The sequence below is a fragment of the Pseudorca crassidens genome, chromosome 3 (assembly GCF_039906515.1).
Source record: "Pseudorca crassidens isolate mPseCra1 chromosome 3, mPseCra1.hap1, whole genome shotgun sequence".
Lineage (NCBI taxonomy): Eukaryota > Metazoa > Chordata > Mammalia > Artiodactyla > Delphinidae > Pseudorca > Pseudorca crassidens.
The window spans coordinates 72,689,825-72,709,172 of NC_090298.1; the positions used below are offsets into that span (position 1 = coordinate 72,689,825).

At 37.7% G+C, this 19,348-nt stretch overlaps 1 protein-coding gene across 1 annotated transcript in view; it reads left to right on the forward strand.

Moving 5' to 3' along the window:
* The window catches only part of ADGRV1 (adhesion G protein-coupled receptor V1), a 567,434-nt gene that overhangs the window by 105,880 nt on the left and 442,206 nt on the right, over nt 1-19,348 (forward strand). The window contains exons 23-28 of the mRNA XM_067731218.1: nt 817-997; nt 1,981-2,183; nt 9,763-9,892; nt 12,536-12,616; nt 14,026-14,165; nt 17,872-18,481. Of these exons, the coding sequence (XP_067587319.1) occupies nt 817-997; nt 1,981-2,183; nt 9,763-9,892; nt 12,536-12,616; nt 14,026-14,165; nt 17,872-18,481 (1,345 nt within the window). The remainder of the gene's footprint in view (nt 1-816; nt 998-1,980; nt 2,184-9,762; nt 9,893-12,535; nt 12,617-14,025; nt 14,166-17,871; nt 18,482-19,348) is intronic.

Here is a 19,348-nt window from a genome sequence, read left to right on the forward strand (position 1 = left end):
ACACTTGTCTGTTGTAAAACCTTTACCAGATAGAATTGATTGTTTTGTTCTCAGTTTACTTTGTACATAACTCTATTATGACATTTTTGCATTGCATTTTAAATGTTTTTCCACAGATCTTTCTCCTACAGAAGACAGTGAGTCTCTTAGCGACTGGGGCCATTTCTAGCCCTGGCACATTGTAGATGTCAAAACATGCTTGTTCAGTTAATAAAAGGAGGAGGAATGGTTTTTTTCACTTCAAATTTTGACTTATATATTGTAGAGCATGGCTGAGTTATTGCTACTTCCTTTCCTAATGTTTTTTGAGCAGTTTGTGTATGCCAGACTTATAGGGCTCATTGTGGATCTGTTTTCTAGCATGCAGCTGCTAGGTATGTCAGGCTTTCCTTAGGCCAGAACTAGACATGGCTACATTGTCCTTTCCTATTGCCTTACCACATTCTGTCAGATAACGTGCAGTTCCTTAACCAGGAACTCTATACATGAGGTTGGTAATACCACTGTCTTTGGTACAAAGAATATATGATACTGTATTGATATATCAATGTATAATATATGGTATGATATTAATACATGACTAGGATATTTTTAACAGAAAGTATTACTCTTCAGCACCCATTATTGATTAAAGAATTAATTTCTCAGATCTCTCTCTCTCTTACTTTCTCTCTCGCTCTCTATTTTTATGTCTAAGTTTGTGTAGAAATCTGTCATGTTAAAAAGTAACTTTGGCTGCTTTATTTTCTTCTGATAAGTGGCAAATAATTTCTACATGCCTCATTGCTTAATGCCTTTGGATTTTTATATTTATAGGTCCTGAATCTTTATGTCCTTGATGATGATATTCCAGAGCTTAATGAGTATTTCCGTGTGACATTGGTTTCTGCGGTTCCTGGAGACGGGAAACTAGGTTCAACTCCCACCAGTGGTGCAAGCATAGACCCTGAAAAGCAAACAACAGATATCACCATCAAAGCTAGTGATCATCCATATGGTAACCAAGCCCTTTTGCAAGAATAATCCTCCCTCTCTGGGTGTACTTGATCTCGCTAAGGGTTTAAGGGACTTCTGCACATGATTGAAGTAGAACTCCTTCGGATGCTCTAACTTCCAAGCTCTTGGAACTTCTAAGCTGCCATTTTGAGGGACAGTGCTTGTGAAAAACATATAAGGATCAATTTCTAAAGTTTAGTAATATATTTTGAAAAGTATTTTTAAATGCAGGATAATTTTAAATGAAAAAAGTATTTTTATTCATGGTAATCAAATTTTTTTTAATTTTGAAAATTGTCCTACTGTGATATGTTAACACCTAATTGGAATACTTTGTAATTTATATTTTATTTAACTTCAAGAAGTAGCATTATCACTGTCTGTTTATATTAGTTTCTTTTTGTCTTATGCTAAAAAGTGATAATTTTCTTAATTGGGAAACTATCATAGATGTCTGTCATAATAAGTTGAGACTGTTTTCTGCATTGAAAAGTAATAGTTCTTTTGTAGGAATAAAGCAAGACCATCCAATAAAGGATCTGTGAAGGAAACCTGGGAAGTTCTTCAACTCTGATTTTCATACTTAAATTTTCAAAAAAGCGTGTTGCAAATCCTTTAGGGTGCCATTAATTTTGTTCTATAAATTTAAGGATGACTTCTAGAGAGTCATATATGAGTAAATATTTGATAATAATATTTTAAAACTCCATCACTATTCTTTTTATTGATGCTTCCATTAAAAATGCTTTCTTTGAGTAGAGACAAGGAAAATTAGCATTTTAATTTTTAACATCCTGAAAACTTACTAACATATTCTGTCAAAAGCATGTTAGTCAAATCTTCACTCAAGTCTTTTCTAAATGAGAGCCCTCTGAATTTTATCCTGGTGATCAAAATAATTGTGTAAGATTGTTTCAAGTGAGTAAGAGATTCTTCCACAGATAATTGGGGCAAGAATGCCCTGCTTCTCTTTGTACCTGCCAGGCTTGCTACAGTTCTCCACTGGGCTGCCTCCCCAGCCTGAGGACACAATGACCCTGCCTGCAAGCAGTGTTCCACACATCACCGTGCAGGAGGAAGATGGAGAAGTTAGGTTGCTGGTCGTCCGTGCTCAAGGGCTCCTGGGGAGGGTTACGGCGGAATATAGAACAGTATCACTGACGGCATTCAGTCCTGAGGACTACCAGGTAAATCACTTAATCCTTTTGAAGCAGTATTTATGCTCATAAAACAGACACAGTCCTCTTGGGGGTTTTGAAGGGACTTGGCACTGTACCTGGAACTTACTAAACAAGGAAAAGAAGCATTGATGGCTTTTTAGCCTTTAAATTTCTGTGAATTAAAGTATTTCAGTCCATTAAAGCCTGACACTTAAATAGCTGTCATATTGATTTCTCTTGTACCTTATATTTGTCGTAGGCTTCATTTGTATTATTTAAGTTATAGGTTTTAATCATATATATTTAAAATTATGTTTCTTACACATTTTAAATCCTTTTGTCTGTGTCCATTGAACAACACCAAAATTGTAAAAATATTATATGTCTATGTCATTTCAATTAAAATTTTTTTTTTCTCCAAATGAGAACCAGTGTGGTACTGGCAAAAAAACCAAACCAAAACAAAACAAAAAACCTGGAATTTGAAACTGGGCAGAACTGGGTTTAAATTGACCTTCTAAATATGTGGCCTTGGGAGACTCAGTCTTTCCTGACCTCAGTTTCCTTATTTGTAAGGGAGAGATAATATCTGCTGGGCCAGGCCACTCTGAGGATTGATGGCAGCATTTTAAGTGTCACGTATAGTACGTGGAACATATATAGTAACCCTCAATAACTGTTGCCTAGTCGTATTATCACCAATACTCATATTAAGTGAATGCTCATAATTTCTTCTCAGCTATACTTCTCAGGAAGTATTTTATATCCTTCAACATTTGTTTTCCCAAAGAATCTTTCTCTTTAAATTTAATATTAATTTTCTTGATTTTCCTCTTATTCCTAAGAAGACCTGTACAAGGGTGTAGTCTTCAGTAATTTGTACATACTTTTTCTCCCAAACCCCAGAAAACTTGGCTAATTGAATTCAATTAATTTTGGCTGTATTGCAGTTAGCAGAGTTTTCTTTGCTAACTGCAAGAAGATGATTTCTTCTTTCTCAAACGCTTTTATTGGGCAAGTTATATTTCTCTTGCCCTGACACTTATTTCTTTAGTTTGGTATGTCGTATACTTCATAGGGCATCTCAGCTCGGCTTAGTATTGTCTTCTCTGTGTTCTGTTAAAGAAATACTTTTGTCCTTATATTGATGGTCTTTAAAATTTTTTTTTAGCCTTATTGAGGTATAATTGACAAATAAAAATTATATATATTTAAGATTTACAACTTAATATTTTGATACACATATACATTGTGAAATGATTACCACAATAAGCTAAATAACATATCCATCACCTCACATAGATATAATTTTCTTTCCCTCCCTTCCTTCTTTCTTTCCTTCCTTCCTTTCTTCCTTTCTCTCTTTCCTTCAAGATGCTTAAAATCTACTCTCTTAGCATATTTCAAGTGTACAATATAGTATGGCTCCAGAACTTACCTTGCATAACTGAAACTTTGCATCCTTCGATAACTTCTTATTTTCCCCTTCTTCCAGTTCCTGTCAAGCACCCTTCTAGTCTAGTTTCTGCTTTTATGAGTTTGACTGTTTTAGGTTCCACGTATTAGTGAGATCATGAAGTATTTGTCCTTCTGTGTCTGGCTTATTTTACTTAGCATGGTGTTTTTCAGGTTCATCCCTGTTGTTGCATATTTTTTTAAGGCTGAATAATATTCTGTTCTATCTACTATCTAATTTTCTTCATTCATCTGCTGAAAGACATTTAGGTTGTTTTCATATCTTGGCTACTGTAAATAATGCTTCAATGAACGTGGGAATGCAGATATCTCTTCAACATAGTGAATTCATTTCCTTTGGATATATATCCAGGAGTGGAATTACTAGATCATATGACGGTTCTATTTTTAAGTTTTTGTGGACCCTCTATGCCGTTTTCTATAATTGCTATATGAATTTGCATTCCTACCAACAGTGTACAAGCATTTCCTTTTCTCCACATCATTTCCAATACTTGTTATCTCTTGTCTTTTTAACAGTATCCATTCTAACAGGTGTGAGGTGATACCTCATTGTGCTTTAGATTTGCATTTCCATGATGATTAGTGATGATCTGCACCTTTTCATATAGCTGTAGCCCATTTTTACGTCGTCTTTTGAGAAATGTTTATTCAGGTCCTTTATTCATTAAAAATATTAGGGCTTCCCTGGTGGTGCAGTGGTTGAGAATATGCCTGCTGATGCAGGGGACACGGGTTCGTGCCCCGGTCCGGGAAGATCCCACATGTCGCGGAGTGGCTGGGCCCGTGAGCCATGGCCGCTGAGCCTGCGCGTCTGGAGCCTGAGCTCCACAACGGGAGAGGCCACAACAGTGAGAGGCCCGCGTACCGCAAAAAAAAAAAATTAAAAAATATTTTATACGATTTTTAAAGGTTATGTTCCATTTACAGTTATTATAAAATATTGGCTATATTCTACATGTTGTACAGTACATCCTTGAGCCTATCTTACACCCCATAGTACCTCCCACTCCCTCAACCCTATTTATTTATTTATTTATTTATTTATTTATTTGCGGTATGCGGGCCTTTCACTGCTGTGGCCTCTCCCGTTGCGGAGCACAGGCTCTGGACGTGCAGGCTCAGCAGCCATGGCTAACGGGCCCAGCCACTCCACGGCATGTGGGATCTTCCTGGACCGGGGCACGAACCCGTGTCCCCTGCATCGGCAGGCGGACTCTCAACCACTGCACCACCAGGGAAGCCCCCTTTTTCTTATATTCACTAGTTTGTTGTATTGTTTAGATTCCACACATAGGTAATATCATACAGTGTTTGTCCTTCTCTGTCTGACTTATTTCACTTAGCATAATGCCCTCTAAGTCCATCCATGTTGCTACAGATGGCAAAATTTCATCCTTTTAATGGCTGAGTGATATTCCATTGTGTGTGTGTGTATATATATATATATATATATATGCCATATCTTCTTTATCCATTCATCTGTTGATGGACACTTAGGTTGCTTTCATATCTTGGCAATTATAAATAATGCTGCTATGAACGTTGGGGTGCATGTATCTTTTCAAATTAGTGTTTTGGGTTTATTTTGGATATATATACTCAAGAATGGAATTGCTGGGTCATATGGTAGTTATATTTTTAGTTTTTAGAGAAACCTCCATAGTGTTTTCCACTGTGGCAGCACCTATTTACATTCCCACCAACAGTGTATGAGGATTCCCTTTTCTCCACATCCTTGCCAGCATTTGTTATTTGTGCTCTTTTTGATGATAGCCATTCTGCCAGGTGTGAGATGATATCTCATTGTGGTTTTGATTTGCATTTCCCTGATGATTAGCTGTGTTGAGCATCTTTTCATGTGTCTGTTGTCCATCTACATTTCCTCTTTGGAGAAATGTCTATTCAGTTCTTCTGCCCATTTTTTATTTGGTTTTTTTTTTCATGTTGAGTTGTATGAACTGTTTACATATGTTGGATATTAATCCCTTGTTGGTCATATCATTTGCCAATATTTTCTCCCATTCAGTAGATTGTCTTTACATTCTGTTGATGGCTTCCTTTGCTGTGCAAAAGCTTTGAAGTTTAATTAGGTCCCATTTGTTTACTTTTTTTTTTTTTGCGGTACACGGACCTCTCACTGCTGTGGCCTCTCCCGTTGTGGAGCACAGGCTCCGGACGCGCAGGCTCAGCGGCCATGGCTCACGGGCCCAGCCGCCCCGCGGCATGTGGGATCTTCCTGGACCGGGGCACGTACCTGTGTACCCTGCATCGGCAGGTGGACTCTCAACCACTGCGCCACCAGGGAAGCCCCCATTTGTTTGCTTTTGCTTCCATTGGTCTAAGTGTCTGTTTTTGTGCCAGTACCATACTATTTTGATTACTGTAGCTTTGTAGTGTACTATGAAGTCAGGGAGTTTGATTCCTCTAGCTCTGTCCTCAAGATTGTTTTGGCTATTCAGTCTTTTGTGTTTCATACAAATTTTAAAATTATTTGTTCTAGTTCTGTGAAAAATGACATTAAGGGACTTCCCTGGCAGTCCAGTGGTTAAAACTTCACCTTCCAATGCAGGGGGTGCAGGTTGGTCCCTGGTTGGGGAGCTAAGATCCCACATGCCTCGTGGCCAAAAAACCAAAACATAAAACAGAAGCAGTATTGTAACAAATTCAATAAAGACTCTAAAAAAATGGTCCACATCAAAAAAATCTTTAAAAAAATGACATTAATATTTTGATAGGGATTGCATTGAATCTGTAGATTGCCTTGGGTAGTATGGTCATTTCAGCAATACTGATTCTTCCAATTTAAGAACATAGTATATCTTTCCATCTGTTTGTGGCGTCTTCAGTTTCTTTCATCATCATCGTATATTTTCAGAGTACAAGTCTTTTACTTCCTTAGGTGGGTTTAGTCCTAGGTATTTTATTCTTTTTGACACGATTGTAAATGTGACTGTTTCCTTAATTTCTCTGATACTTTGTTGTTAGTGTAGAGAAATGCAACAGATTTCTGTATATTAATTTTGTATCCTGCAACTTTACCAGATTCATTGATGAGCTCTAGTAGTTTTCTGGTGGTCTCTAGGATTTTCTATGTATAGTATCATGTTGTCTGCAAACAGTGACAGTTTTACTTCTTCCTTTCCAATTTGGATTCCTTTTATTTTTTTCTTGTCTGACTGCTGTGTCTAGGACTTCCAATACTATGTTGAATTAAAGTGGTGAGAGTGGGCATCCTTGTCTTGTTCCTGATCTTAGAAGAAATGCTTTCAATTTTTTACCATTAAGTATGTTGTTAGCTGTGGGTTTGTCATATATGGCCATCCCCAATCTCCAGTTGGATTATCATTTTCTTTAATAACTAAAACAAAATGAAACAAACAAAAATCTATGTATGTATCCTTCACAACTTTCAGAAAGCTAATACCCTTGGAGATGTTTCTGAGAATTTTCAGGCCATGGGTTGCAGAATGGATGTTGTGTTAGCAGGTATGAAAGCAACATGAATCTCATTGTACATCTCCATTAGAGCTCTTGTGACCAGGTGCATTGTCAATGAGCAGTAATATTTTGAAAGGAATTTTTTTTTTCTGAGAAGTAGGTTTCCACAGTAGGCTTAAATAATTAGTAAACCATGTTGTCAACAGATGTGCTGTCATCTAGGCTTTGTTGTTCCACTTACAGAGCACAGGTATAGTAGATTTAGCATAATTCTTAAGGGCCCTAGGATTTTTGGAATGGTAAATGAGCATTGGCTTCAACTTACAGTCACCAGCTGCATTATTAGCCCCTGATAAGAAAGTTAGCCTGTCTTTTGAGGCTTTGAATCCTGCCATTGAATTCTCCTGTCTAGTTACGAAAGTCCTAGATGGAGTTTTCTTCCAATATAACACTGTTTTAACTACATTGAAAATCTCTTGTTTAGTGTAGCCGCCTTCATTCATTATCTTAGCTAGATCTCCTGGATAACTTGCTGAAGCTTCTACATCAGCACTTGCTGTTTCATCTTGTACTTATGTGTTATAGAGATGGCATCTTCCCATCAACCTTATGAACTAACCTCTGCTAGCTTCAAACTTTTCTTCTGCAGCTTCCTTACCTCTCTCAGCCTTTATGGAACTGAAGAGAGTTAGGGCCTTGCTGTGGATTAGGCTTTGGCTTAAGGGAATGTTGTGGCTGGTTTGATTTTCTATATAACGACTAAAACTTTCTCCATATCATCAGTAGGCTGTTTTGTTTTCTTATCATTCATGAGTTCACTGGAGTAGACTTTTAATTTCCTTCAAGAACTTTTCCATTGCATTTAAAACTTAGCTAACTGTTTGGCTCAAGAGGTGTAGGTTTTGGCCTGTCTTCGCTTTTGGACATGCCTTTCTCACGAAGCTTAATAATTATTTCTAGCTTTTGATTTAAAGTGAGAGACATGTGACTCTTCCTTTCACTTGAACACTTAGAGGTCATTGTAGGGTTACTGATCAGCCTAATTTCAATATTGTTGTATCTAAGGGAATAGGAGGCCCCAGAAGAGGGAGAGAGATGGGGGAATGGCTAGTCAGTGGAGCAGTCAGAGAGCACACACAATTATTAAATTAGCTGTCTTATATGGGTGTAGTTCCCTGTGCCCCCAAACAATTACGATAGTAACATCAAAGATCACTGATCACAGATCACCGTTAACAAATATAACAATTAGGAAAAAGTTTGAAATATTGTGAGAATTACCAAAATGTGACACAGAGGTAAGAAGTGAGGGAATGCTATTGGAAAACATGGAACCAATAAACTTGCTCTACGCAGGGTTGCTAAAACCTTTAATTTGTAAAAAATACAACATCTGCAAGGTGAAATAAGGCGAAGTGCAATGAAATAAGTTTTGCCTGTTGAAATTTGGAAGTTGGCAACATATACATGACATTAAAAGCCTAGAATGTGGTAGCCTTGTCTAGAGATAGGGTCTAGAGGGAATCTGATGAAAAATAGTTTTTCCAGGTCCTAGGAGAATGTTAAAATTCAAAGAACACAAAGATGAGCTAAAAAGGTAGGAAAAATAAGAAATGTGGTATCACGGAATACCAGAGAGAGAGGGAGTGGCCAATTGTGTAAGATATTGCTAAGGTCAAATAATATGGTTTCCTAAGACAGTCAGATGTTGTTTCTGCTGTTAAGATTTGTAGAATTACTCCTTTGATGACTGCACTGTAGGCAAGGTTAATTACTTTTTTTTCTTGAGCTGCTGTATGTCTTTTATAGCAGTTGTTTTCTATCCTGTGCTTAATACTCCTTAGGGAATGTTTGCGTGGAGATACAGATACGATTTGGCTGTTTTTGAATCCCAAGCATCTAAAAGGGTGCAACGCACATGCTATGTGTTTGAAAATATTGAAAAAAATTAGTAAGTGAGTGATTAAGTGCATTGGTACTTGGGTTCCTCAGTTTAACTTTAGGATCATTAATTGCTCCGCAGGATGAAATATACTTGTCCACAAAAGCTAACCCTGGAAAAAATTTAAACATCTTTATTTATTCTCATGACTTGAGCAGAAAATGCTTATATTAGATAGTGGGAGGAAAAGGGCCTTAAGGCTTTAAAAAACTACTTTTCTAGTAGCTATGAACTTTTCTGATGGGAGATTTGTATCGCGAATTGCAGTTGTGATATAATCAAGGAAAAATTAATGCCCAGTGGATTGTTATTTATTATTGCTAGGGGAAATTTTTGGAATGAAAATACCATTATTATTATGCAGTGAGTATTTAAATTACTCAATGACATAAACCAAATAGTTCTCAATATACTTAATCAAAAGAATTCCACGCATCTCGTTGACTTAATTCTTTAGGAATTTGTGGATGTCACCTATTCAGATTTCTCATTTGCCTTAACAGGTTTTTTTTGATGAATAGGAAAATAAGAGAGATAAAAATCCATCTGCTTTATTTAGTTTGAGGATATTTGTTTAGAATTCATATTGAACACTATTCATATCCACTTCAATGTTTTCAATTTTATAGTTTACTTCATCTGTTTCAGTATTTATAACAATTTGGGATATAGTAAACATTCTCATTTTACACATTCACATACAGAATAATTATAATCTAATGGATAAATCTTTTATTTATATTTCAGAGTGTTGCTGGTACCTTAGAATTTCAACCAGGAGAAAGATTTAAGTACATTTCTGTTAACATCACTGATAATTCTATTCCTGAATTGGAAAAATCCTTTAAAGTTGAGTTGTTAAACTTGGAGGGAGGAGGTAAGACTCAAAAATGTCAAATATTTACTTGTACACTCAGCATGGTGGTAGTAGATTCTATTAAGGAAATAGGTTCTTTTGAATTAACCTATTGTGCTGGTTTTCCCCCTTTCATTACCCATTGGTCTTTTCCTAAAGTAGGTGTGCTTTTACAATGAAATAATTTAGTTATACTGAATCACCAAATTATAGCTATCATTCAGAGCAGGTGCCCCTAAAGTCACCTCTCTACCTTCTTCCTTATTTCAGTTTTCACAGTAGCTCCTTTAGAGCTACCTCCAGCTGTAGAACAGGTCAAAGTTAATCTCTTTAGATAATCCATTATGAGGTGACTATCAATAAAACAGGTTAATAATACCTTACTCTCAATTCTGTAATGCCGAAAACTATGATTATCACAGATTTTTGGAGTCAGAAATCCATTTTGTGGCAAAACTCATCTGTATTGAAGAGAGGCTACTTATAATCTTTATTTATCCCACTTAGATTAACTATATACGTTTCTTTGCAGAAGTATCACTGTGTTTCATTATCAGGTGCTACTGGGGGTGTTACAGTATACATGAGATGTGTACCATATTACCTTTATAAATGTAAGAATTTGGGAGTTGGTATGGTATTCATCAGGTCAGTCTCTTCCATTACAAAAGCTGGTATTATTAGCTTATTATTATTTTTACGTTTTGATGAAGAAAGTCATAGTACTGAATAAGACATCCAAAGGGAGAAATTGGGTAAGACAGAAATACTAAGATTGTCTTTTAGTATGCAGTGAGACTTTGGCGTGAGTATGACAAAATTTTCCCATGTTTCCCTTCCTTGTTCTCCCAAAGCCCAGGTGGCAGCAAAGGAGGACAAGCCAGGGAAATGATTAAACAGCGCCACAGCTTGGTTGACTACATAAAACAGTGAAAGTATGCTGGACAACCTGCTGGGCTGGTGTCATGTAACAATACCAGTGTTACTTGTCTTCTAGAGACAAGTCCTTTCATTTCCAAATCATTATTTTCATGAAACGACTTCATTAATCAGAGGTCACTATAAAGTATTTGAAGAGTTGTTCTTTATATTACTTATAGCTAAAAATACTTGTGTAATAGAGAAACTGTTAGTGAGCATTACCTAATATTGACTAATAAGGAGCATCAAATATTCTTCAGAAATGATATTTGTGATCATAGTGATACTTCTGATTTTATATAGAAACTTCCTCCTATATCTCTAGAATATGCATCGTTATGTATTAATTGGGCATGAGTACTCATTTGAAAACCAATCTTGCACCGTAAGTGGGCAATACTGGCAGAGAAGCTGATCCTCTCCTCCCGCTTTGAGTGCAGATTGGAGGTAGAGGAATCTAGATGCTGGCCTCCATTCCTCGAGTCGTAGCTGGGACTAAGAGGTGAAATAGCCTGTAGAGCTAAATTCTTTTGAGGATCAAAGGAGAAACCCTTATTCCATACTGTTTTGCCTATAAGACTAATTCTACATATGATAGCCACCCGAGTAGATGTTTTATGCTAGCCAGGGTACATTGCTGTTAAATTTCACCCCTCTTCCTCACAACTTGTGGTTAATATGGAAGCCAAGCCATGCACTGTATAGTCCCTGAAATCCATTTTGCCTCTTACGTCTCTAAGATCATTTCAGGTTTTGGGCGCCATAAATTCTCATATATATCCCAGTCCTTTGGAGGGGAAGCACAGAAGAGCAGAGCAGATCTTAGACTGGCATGTCAATCAAGGATACTGGTAGAAGCACATAGGTGTGGATGTGGTCTTGCTACTCTTACTCCTTTTCCACTGCTGCCATCGCTGCCCTTCCTGTCTTCTGTGTTTGCAAATATTTGGCAAAATAATGGTTGGCTTGTGAGATGTAGTGGAAGTAAAGTTAGAATCATTTTCTCTTTATTATAATCTTTATATATTGCCAGGGTACTTCATTTTCTACAATATTATTTATTTGATCTTTACAGTAGTTCTGTAAAAGGCAGCAGGCACCTTTCATAGGTGAGAAAAGTGAGGTACCAAGAGGTTTAGTGACTTGCTGAAGGTTTTACAACTGCTGTCTCTCACAGCCAGGCCTGAAGCCGAGGTTTTTAGGCTGCTTGTCCAGGGTTCTTTGAGAAATGTCAGTGGCAAAAGGGTGATCAAGCCTGAGAATGGTACATATGGTGGGAATTTAAGCATGTGGTTGAAGGGAAATGTTAGATGCCTCTCCCTTATTTTGAATTGGTGGTTGTTAAGTGGTAAGGTGACTGTCAAAGGTATATAGGACTAAGTGTAAGCTGATACGTGCACGCAGATGTTTAAAACATATTTAAAATGTTAAAAACAATTTACACTGTTGTAAAGTGAAAATTTAAAAATAAAACTAGTTAAATTGGCAGAAATGGGACATGCCAATTACAGCCTACAGGGAATATTTCCTGAAGCTATGAATGAAAGTTTTATATATTGGTAGCTTGACTAATATTATACTATTACCACCTAATATGTTGTTGTTGTTTTTTTTTTTTTGAAGAATGCATGTCTAATATTACTGTATTTTCCTCTTTGCTGGATATGTTTTAAGAGCTCTCAATTTTCTCATTGTGTCAACGTGTGTTGCGTGGGTTGTGTCTCTGTGTTTCTCCTTGTGAAGTGACTGAACTCTTTAGGGTTGATGGCAGTGGTAGTGGTGATGGGAACATGGAATTCTTCCTTCCAGCTATTCACAGACGTGGTAAGCAGCTGTTCCAAGGCCCCTTTACTATTCTACATTTTAACTTTTCTTTTTAGAGACAAGAAAATTAACCATTTATTGATACCTACTACATGCAGGTCCTTTATGTATTTCATCTCATTAACCAGCACAGCTTTAAGAAGTATTCTTTGTTCCATGTTATTGTCAGCCAGCTAGAAAGTGATCAAGTCACAATCAGGTCCTGTCTGCCTCCAAAGCCCAGACTCTCCTCCTCCCTGTGTGAACCTAATGCAGTTTCCTGATTCTAATTATAACAGAAATTTTGCTTGGTATCATTTACAAAAGTGATTATTGAAAAAGATTTTACATCGCTTTGAGTACCTGAAAGAGATAAATAGAACATTTATACTTTCATGTAAAATGTATCACACTGATTTTCTTTACAAAAACAAACGGGTCTTCATATGTAACTTTTAATCAGAACAAATGGGAAAGAGAAATTAAGAAGAAAACAAATGGGGAGAATAAGTTGCCAGTTAATGGGCGGGAATATTGAAAAGAGGATGCCTTTTGAATCATATTCATATACAAACATGATTCAGCTTTTTACCTCAAATATTTTTCATATTAAGGGAGAATACATAGAATACTTGTTTTCTTTAGGGAGCACTCTTACTAACCCTCAAAAGGATTCCTGTTGAGGAATCCTCAAAACATTCCTTTTTCACCATGTCAGGTTTTATATTTTAGTTTCAGAACTCATGTTCCCACCCCTCTCATTCCTGACTTCCATCAACGCCTCATGTAACTTCTGTATTTAATTACTCTCCTAATTTTGGGATTGTTTATTTTCTCATTCGAATCCATTAATGGAACATAAAACTTGAACATACTTCTTAGGAAAAAATTAAATACTTCTTTAGATCTTGGCATCTTTTTAGTTATAGGACTGGATGAGACCAGGAGAGGTAGATCTATAATATCATAATATGATGAAAATAGGCCTAGAATTAATGCACATTTGGAAACCAAGAATCTGTGCAGTCAGATTGATGAAAATCGTAGGGAAACTACTGTTTCCTAAGGGTAAGAATCATTTTGGCTCACATTCTTCTGAGGTTAGCAAAGGTCATGGGAGAATTTCCTCATATGCTCCATATGGAAGAATGTTCTGTTTCATAGAGAAGAAAAAGAAAAACAAGTTTTCCTTATTCATCTTCAAGTGCTCATGCAGCACTTGTATATCACGTTAGTGCCCAGACAGAGGAAGGTCGTAAAAGCATGAATATGTGTGGCAGCCATTTGTGTGTGCCTTTCTTTCTAAAGCAAATTAGAACATGCTCAGTGAATAGTACATCTCTTTTCAAAAAGTTGTTCCTTGCTTTTCCCTTTGGTTTGTAAATTACTGATTGACATTTTCTTCTGTTTGTTGGAACTTATCCATGCAGCCAGTCTAGGAGTGGCTTCCCAAATTCTAGTGACAATTGCAGCCTCTGACCATGCTCACGGTGTATTTGAATTTAGCCCTGAGTCACTCTTTGTCAGTGGAACTGAACCAGAAGATGGGTACAGCACTGTTATATTAACGGTGAGTACGTTTTCCTCCAGTCCTAGACATTGCTTTTAACACTGTTTTATTGTATTATTAAGGTGTACTTTTTGTTAATTTTTTTTCTATTTAAGTGGAGGGGAATGAGCCTAGAGGCACAGACAATTCAAACTGATACTTAAACAGCGATTTGGCACTTGCCTTTGTCTTTCACTTTGCATACAAATTCATCTTATGACTCTGAGGATTCCTGACTCTTTAAGGAATACAGTGGATCTGTCCTACATAGATTTTTATATTGATTCACATAGGCTGTGGAAACAAACATCTCCAAATCTCATTGGCTTACTACAACAAAGATTTATTTTTCACTCATGGTTTATGTCCATCTGAAGTGGGCTGTCATCAGTGACTTAGGACTGAGGATTGTAGAGGCTACATCTCAACAGGTGCTTCTTTCTCCACGGAGTGGGGAAATGTGAATGTGAGGAACTGCACACTGGCTCTTCAGCTTCTTTCTGGAAGTGATTCACAGCATTTCCACTTAACTTCTTTGGTCAAAGCAAGTGCAAGTCACATGACAACGCTAATGTAACCAGGTAGAGAAGTGCATTCCTGGCTTGTATCTCTCCCAGAAGGAATGAAAATCCAAAACATTTGTGAACAGCAATAATAACAACTCTATATGTGTGTGTGTGTGTGTGTGTGTGTGTGTGCGCGCGCGCGCACGTGTGTATGTCTGTGTGTGTCTACTCTGCATTCATCCAGTAGGAATTAAGTAGGATTCTATGGTTAAATAATTTAGAGGAGCTAGAAACTTGCTCAGCTTTCTCAGATTTTATACAAGTGATATGAAGGATCACTCAAAATATATCCTTTCTGTATTCTCATGGCAGATCTTCAGTAAACTGTCGTGGAGTAAATTAAACAACTTCAGAAGGGATAACTAATTTATTTTATTATTATTTTTTGGGCTGCTTTGGGTCTTCGTTGCTGTACACAGGCTTCTCATTGCGGTGGCTTTTGTTGCGGAGCGCAAGCTCTAGGCGTGCAGGCTCAGTAGTTGCAGCATGTGGGCCCTAGAGCGCATGGGCTTCAGCAGTTGTGGCGCATGGGCTCAGTAGTTGCGGTGCGCAGGCTCTAGGGTGCGTGGGCTTAAGTAGTTGTGGCGCTCAGGCTCAGTAGTTGTGGCTCATGAGCTTAGTTGCTCCGCAGCATGTGGGGTTGAGTGGGGGTTACTTTTTGTTGCGGTGCACGGGCTTCTCATTGCAGTGGCTTCTCTTGTTGCAGAGCATGGGCTCTAGGCAAGCGGGCTCAGTAGCTGCAGCATGCGGGCCCTGGAGCACATGGGCTTCAGTAGTTGTGGCATGCAGGCACAGTAGTTGTGGCTCATGGGCTTAGTTGCTCCATGGCACATGGGATCTTCCTGGACCAGGGATTGAACCCGTGTCCCCTGCATTGGCAGGCAGATTTGTAACCACTGTGCCACCAGGGAAATCCCAGTAACTAATTATTGGATTGGCCAAAAAGTTCCTTCGGTTTTAAAGTAAAAATAAGAGACATATTTTTCATTTTCACCAAGAACTTTATTGAACAACATATTCACCCTTCTGTTCCACTACCTTCTGCCATTTTTCAGGCAACGTCATAATTCCATCTTCCCAAAACTTTATCTTTTTGAGCAAAGAACTATTCCAGGTGTCTTTTACAGTCTTCCAGGGAATTGAAATTTTTCCATTAAGAGAATTTTGTAAAGACTGAAATAAATGGAAATCCGAAGGTGCAGTGTTTGGTGAATATGGCGGATGAATCAGAACTTCCCAGCCGATCTGTAACAGTTTTTGCCTGGTCATCAAAGAAACATGTGGTCTTGCGTTATCCTAATGGAAGATTTTGTGTTCTCTGTTGACTAATTCTGAACGCTTTTCGTCGAATGCTGCTTTCAGTTGGTCTAGTTGGGAGCAGCACTTGTTGGAATTAATCGTCTGGTTTTCCGGAAGGAGCTCATAATAGAGGACTCCCTTCCAATCCCACCATCATATACACATCACCTTCTTTGGATGAATACCGGCCTTTGGTGTGGTTGGTGATGGTTCATTTCACTTGCCCCACGATCTCTTCTGTTCCACATTATTGTACAGTATCCACTTTTCATCGTCCATCACGATTTGTTTTAAAAGCGGAGCATTTTCATTATGTTTCAGTAGAGAATCGCATGCGAAAATGCAGAAGGTTTTTTTTCCCTTGACTTATGTGGAACCCAAACATCAAAGCGATTAACATAACCAAGCTGCTGCAGATGATTTTCAGTGCTTGATTTGGACATTTTGAGTATGTCGGCTATCTCCTGTGTGGTATAACGTTGATTGTTCTCAAGTAATGTCTTTATTTGATCGCTGTCAATTTTAACTGGTCTACCCAACCGTGGAGCATCGTCCAAGTGAGAAATCTCCAACATGAAACTTCACAAACCACTTTTGACATGTTCAATCAGTCACAGCACCTTCTCCATGCACTGCACAAATCTTTTTTTGCATTTCAGTTGCGTTTTTACCTATCTTGAGATAATACAGCTATATGCCAAAAATGTTGCTTTTTTCTTCCATCTTCAATATTAAAATGGCTACACAAAAATTCACCAATTTTGTTAAGTTTCTTTTTTTTTTTTTAATGCATGCTGATATGATAGCCGTTACAATACAATCTAACAAAATTGTTTCTAATGAAGTTAAAGACAACTAAGCACTACTAGAGCCATCTTACGGAAAAAAAACGAACTCTTTGGCCAATCCAATACTAAAGAAAGAAAAAAAAAAGGATTACGGGAAAGCATCAAGTTTTATAAATTCCTGTCTCTAACTTTATTTTGAACCAACATTCATATTTTAAGTATAAATAAAAATTACTTTTAGTTGGGACTTAACTTGAAGTGATTTTTTTAGGGTTTTTATTCTTTTTAATATACTGTTGACAAAATATTTCTTGCTTCTTAAATGTGTTTTATATAACCTTGGGTTATGTACTTTTTTGGTGAATTTTTTGTTTTGTTTTGTTTTGTTTTGTCTTTTTGCGGTACGCGGGCTTCTCACTGTTGTGGCCTCTCCCGTTGCGGAGCACAGGCTCCGGACGCGCAGGCTCAGAGGCCATGGCTCACGGGCCTAGCTGCTCCACGGCATGTGGGATCTTCCCAGACCGGGGCACGAACCCGTATCCCCTGCATCGGCAGGCGGCCTCTCAAGCACTGCACCACCAGGGAAGCCCGAATTTTTGTTTTTTATATTATATTGAACATACAATTAAATATAATTTGCTTTTAAAAATGAGTTTTATGGCTAACTTTTCAGAAAAATTATCAGTCATCTATTCCTTACAGTAAAGTATATACCTTCTTTGAAGGAAATGTAAACATTTTCATGAATATACGTAAATATAATACACTGTTAATTACATTTGCTTTATTACTAATGTATGTTATAGTTGCAGAAGTGATAGAGCTATAGTTTAGTTAGCAGCTAAAAATGTTCAGTCTGTCATTTCATGCCACAATCACTTTTTAAGTGGGACTCCCTGAGGGTCTTCAAATATGGGTAGTACATTGCTTTCAAGAATTTTATGTTCTTGAGAACAGCTTATATATAAAATAAAATAAAAAATTAATATCCCGTTATCATTCTGTATTTACAGACCTCTAAGTCAATGGTTTTAATTCCTCTTTTAATACATTTTAATATTAAATATTTTAAAGATTATGAGACATCATGGGACTCTGTCTCGAGTGACTTTGCTTTGGAGCATAGACTCTGATCCTGATGGCGATCTGGCCTTCACCTCTGGCAACGTCACATTTGAGATTGGACAGAAGAGCGCCAACATCACAGTGGAAATATTGCCTGATGAAGATCCAGAATTGGATAAGGCATTCTCTGTGTGTATCCTCAGTGTCTCCAGTGGCTCTTTGGGAGTTCATACTAATGCCACATTAATAGTTTTGGCTAGTGATGATCCTTATGGGGTCTTCATCTTTTCTGAGAAAAATAGACCTATTGAAGTGGAGGAAGCTACCCAGAACATCACTTTGTCAATAATAAGGTTAAAAGGCCTCCTGGGAAGAGTCAAAGTCACATATGCAACACTGGATGATATGGAAAAACTGCCTTATTTTCCACCTAATTTAGCCAGAGCAACTCAAGGAAAAGACTATATTCCAGCTTCTGGATTCGCTCTTTTCAGAGCCAATCAGAGCGAGGCAACAATAACTATTTCAATTTTGGATGATGATGAACCAGAAAGGTCGGAGTCTTTGTTTATTGAACTGCTCAACTCTACTTTAATAGAGAAAGTACAGAATCGCCCAAGTAAGTAACCATTAGTGTGTTGTTATTATTATTAGAGGTAAGAATCCTGAAACAATAAATTAAGAATTTGGTATAGTAGAAAATTCTATAAAAATAATAAGTTCTAACTTTGAAAGCATCTTCTTACAAAAGTTTGTCGATAAGGCAAATGGAAGTGGGACACTTGAAAACATGAAATCATGTTTTAAAAGCCTGTTATATTCCCAGACTAAATTTTTAGAAGTGTCTGTGTAATCCAGTGTAACTGATCTCTAGTACTATTGTACTTGATATTGTAGCTTCCAAAACATTCTGGAATCAATCTGGGGATTCCAAGGACAGTCCTGGTAGCAAGATCCTGAGTCTCTTTTGCCTTGATCCACTCTGGAAGATTCCTTAACCAACAGAGTCTCTTTGTATTAGTGAGGAGCATGAGTGAGGATTTGGCAACTGCATGAGGGAAGTTGGGGGACAGGGCTATGTAGTAGTAAGAAATCCTGGAAATTTTGTGGGTCACCGTGAGAGCTGAGAAGAAGGCAGTAGTTGGGGATAAGAATGAGGAATGCAGAGTGACCCGTGTTGGGCAGAGGATCTGGTGCAGCGGCTTCTGTTGGAACATAGCAGCCTCTACCCCTGGGGTTGGAAATCCTGGAAATTTTGTGGGTCACCATGAGAGCTGAGAAGAAGGCAGTGGTTGGGGATAAGAATGAGGAATGCAGAGTGACCCGTGTTGGGCAGAGGATCTGGTGCAGCGGCTTCTGTTGGAACATAGCAGCCTCTACCCCTGGGGTTGTGGCTCAGTAGCTTTGTAGAGAGAGGGGGGCTACTAGTTGAGAGCAGGGCCTGAGCTTGGGGAGCTAAACGTAGTTATTGCACTATAGCTTGTTC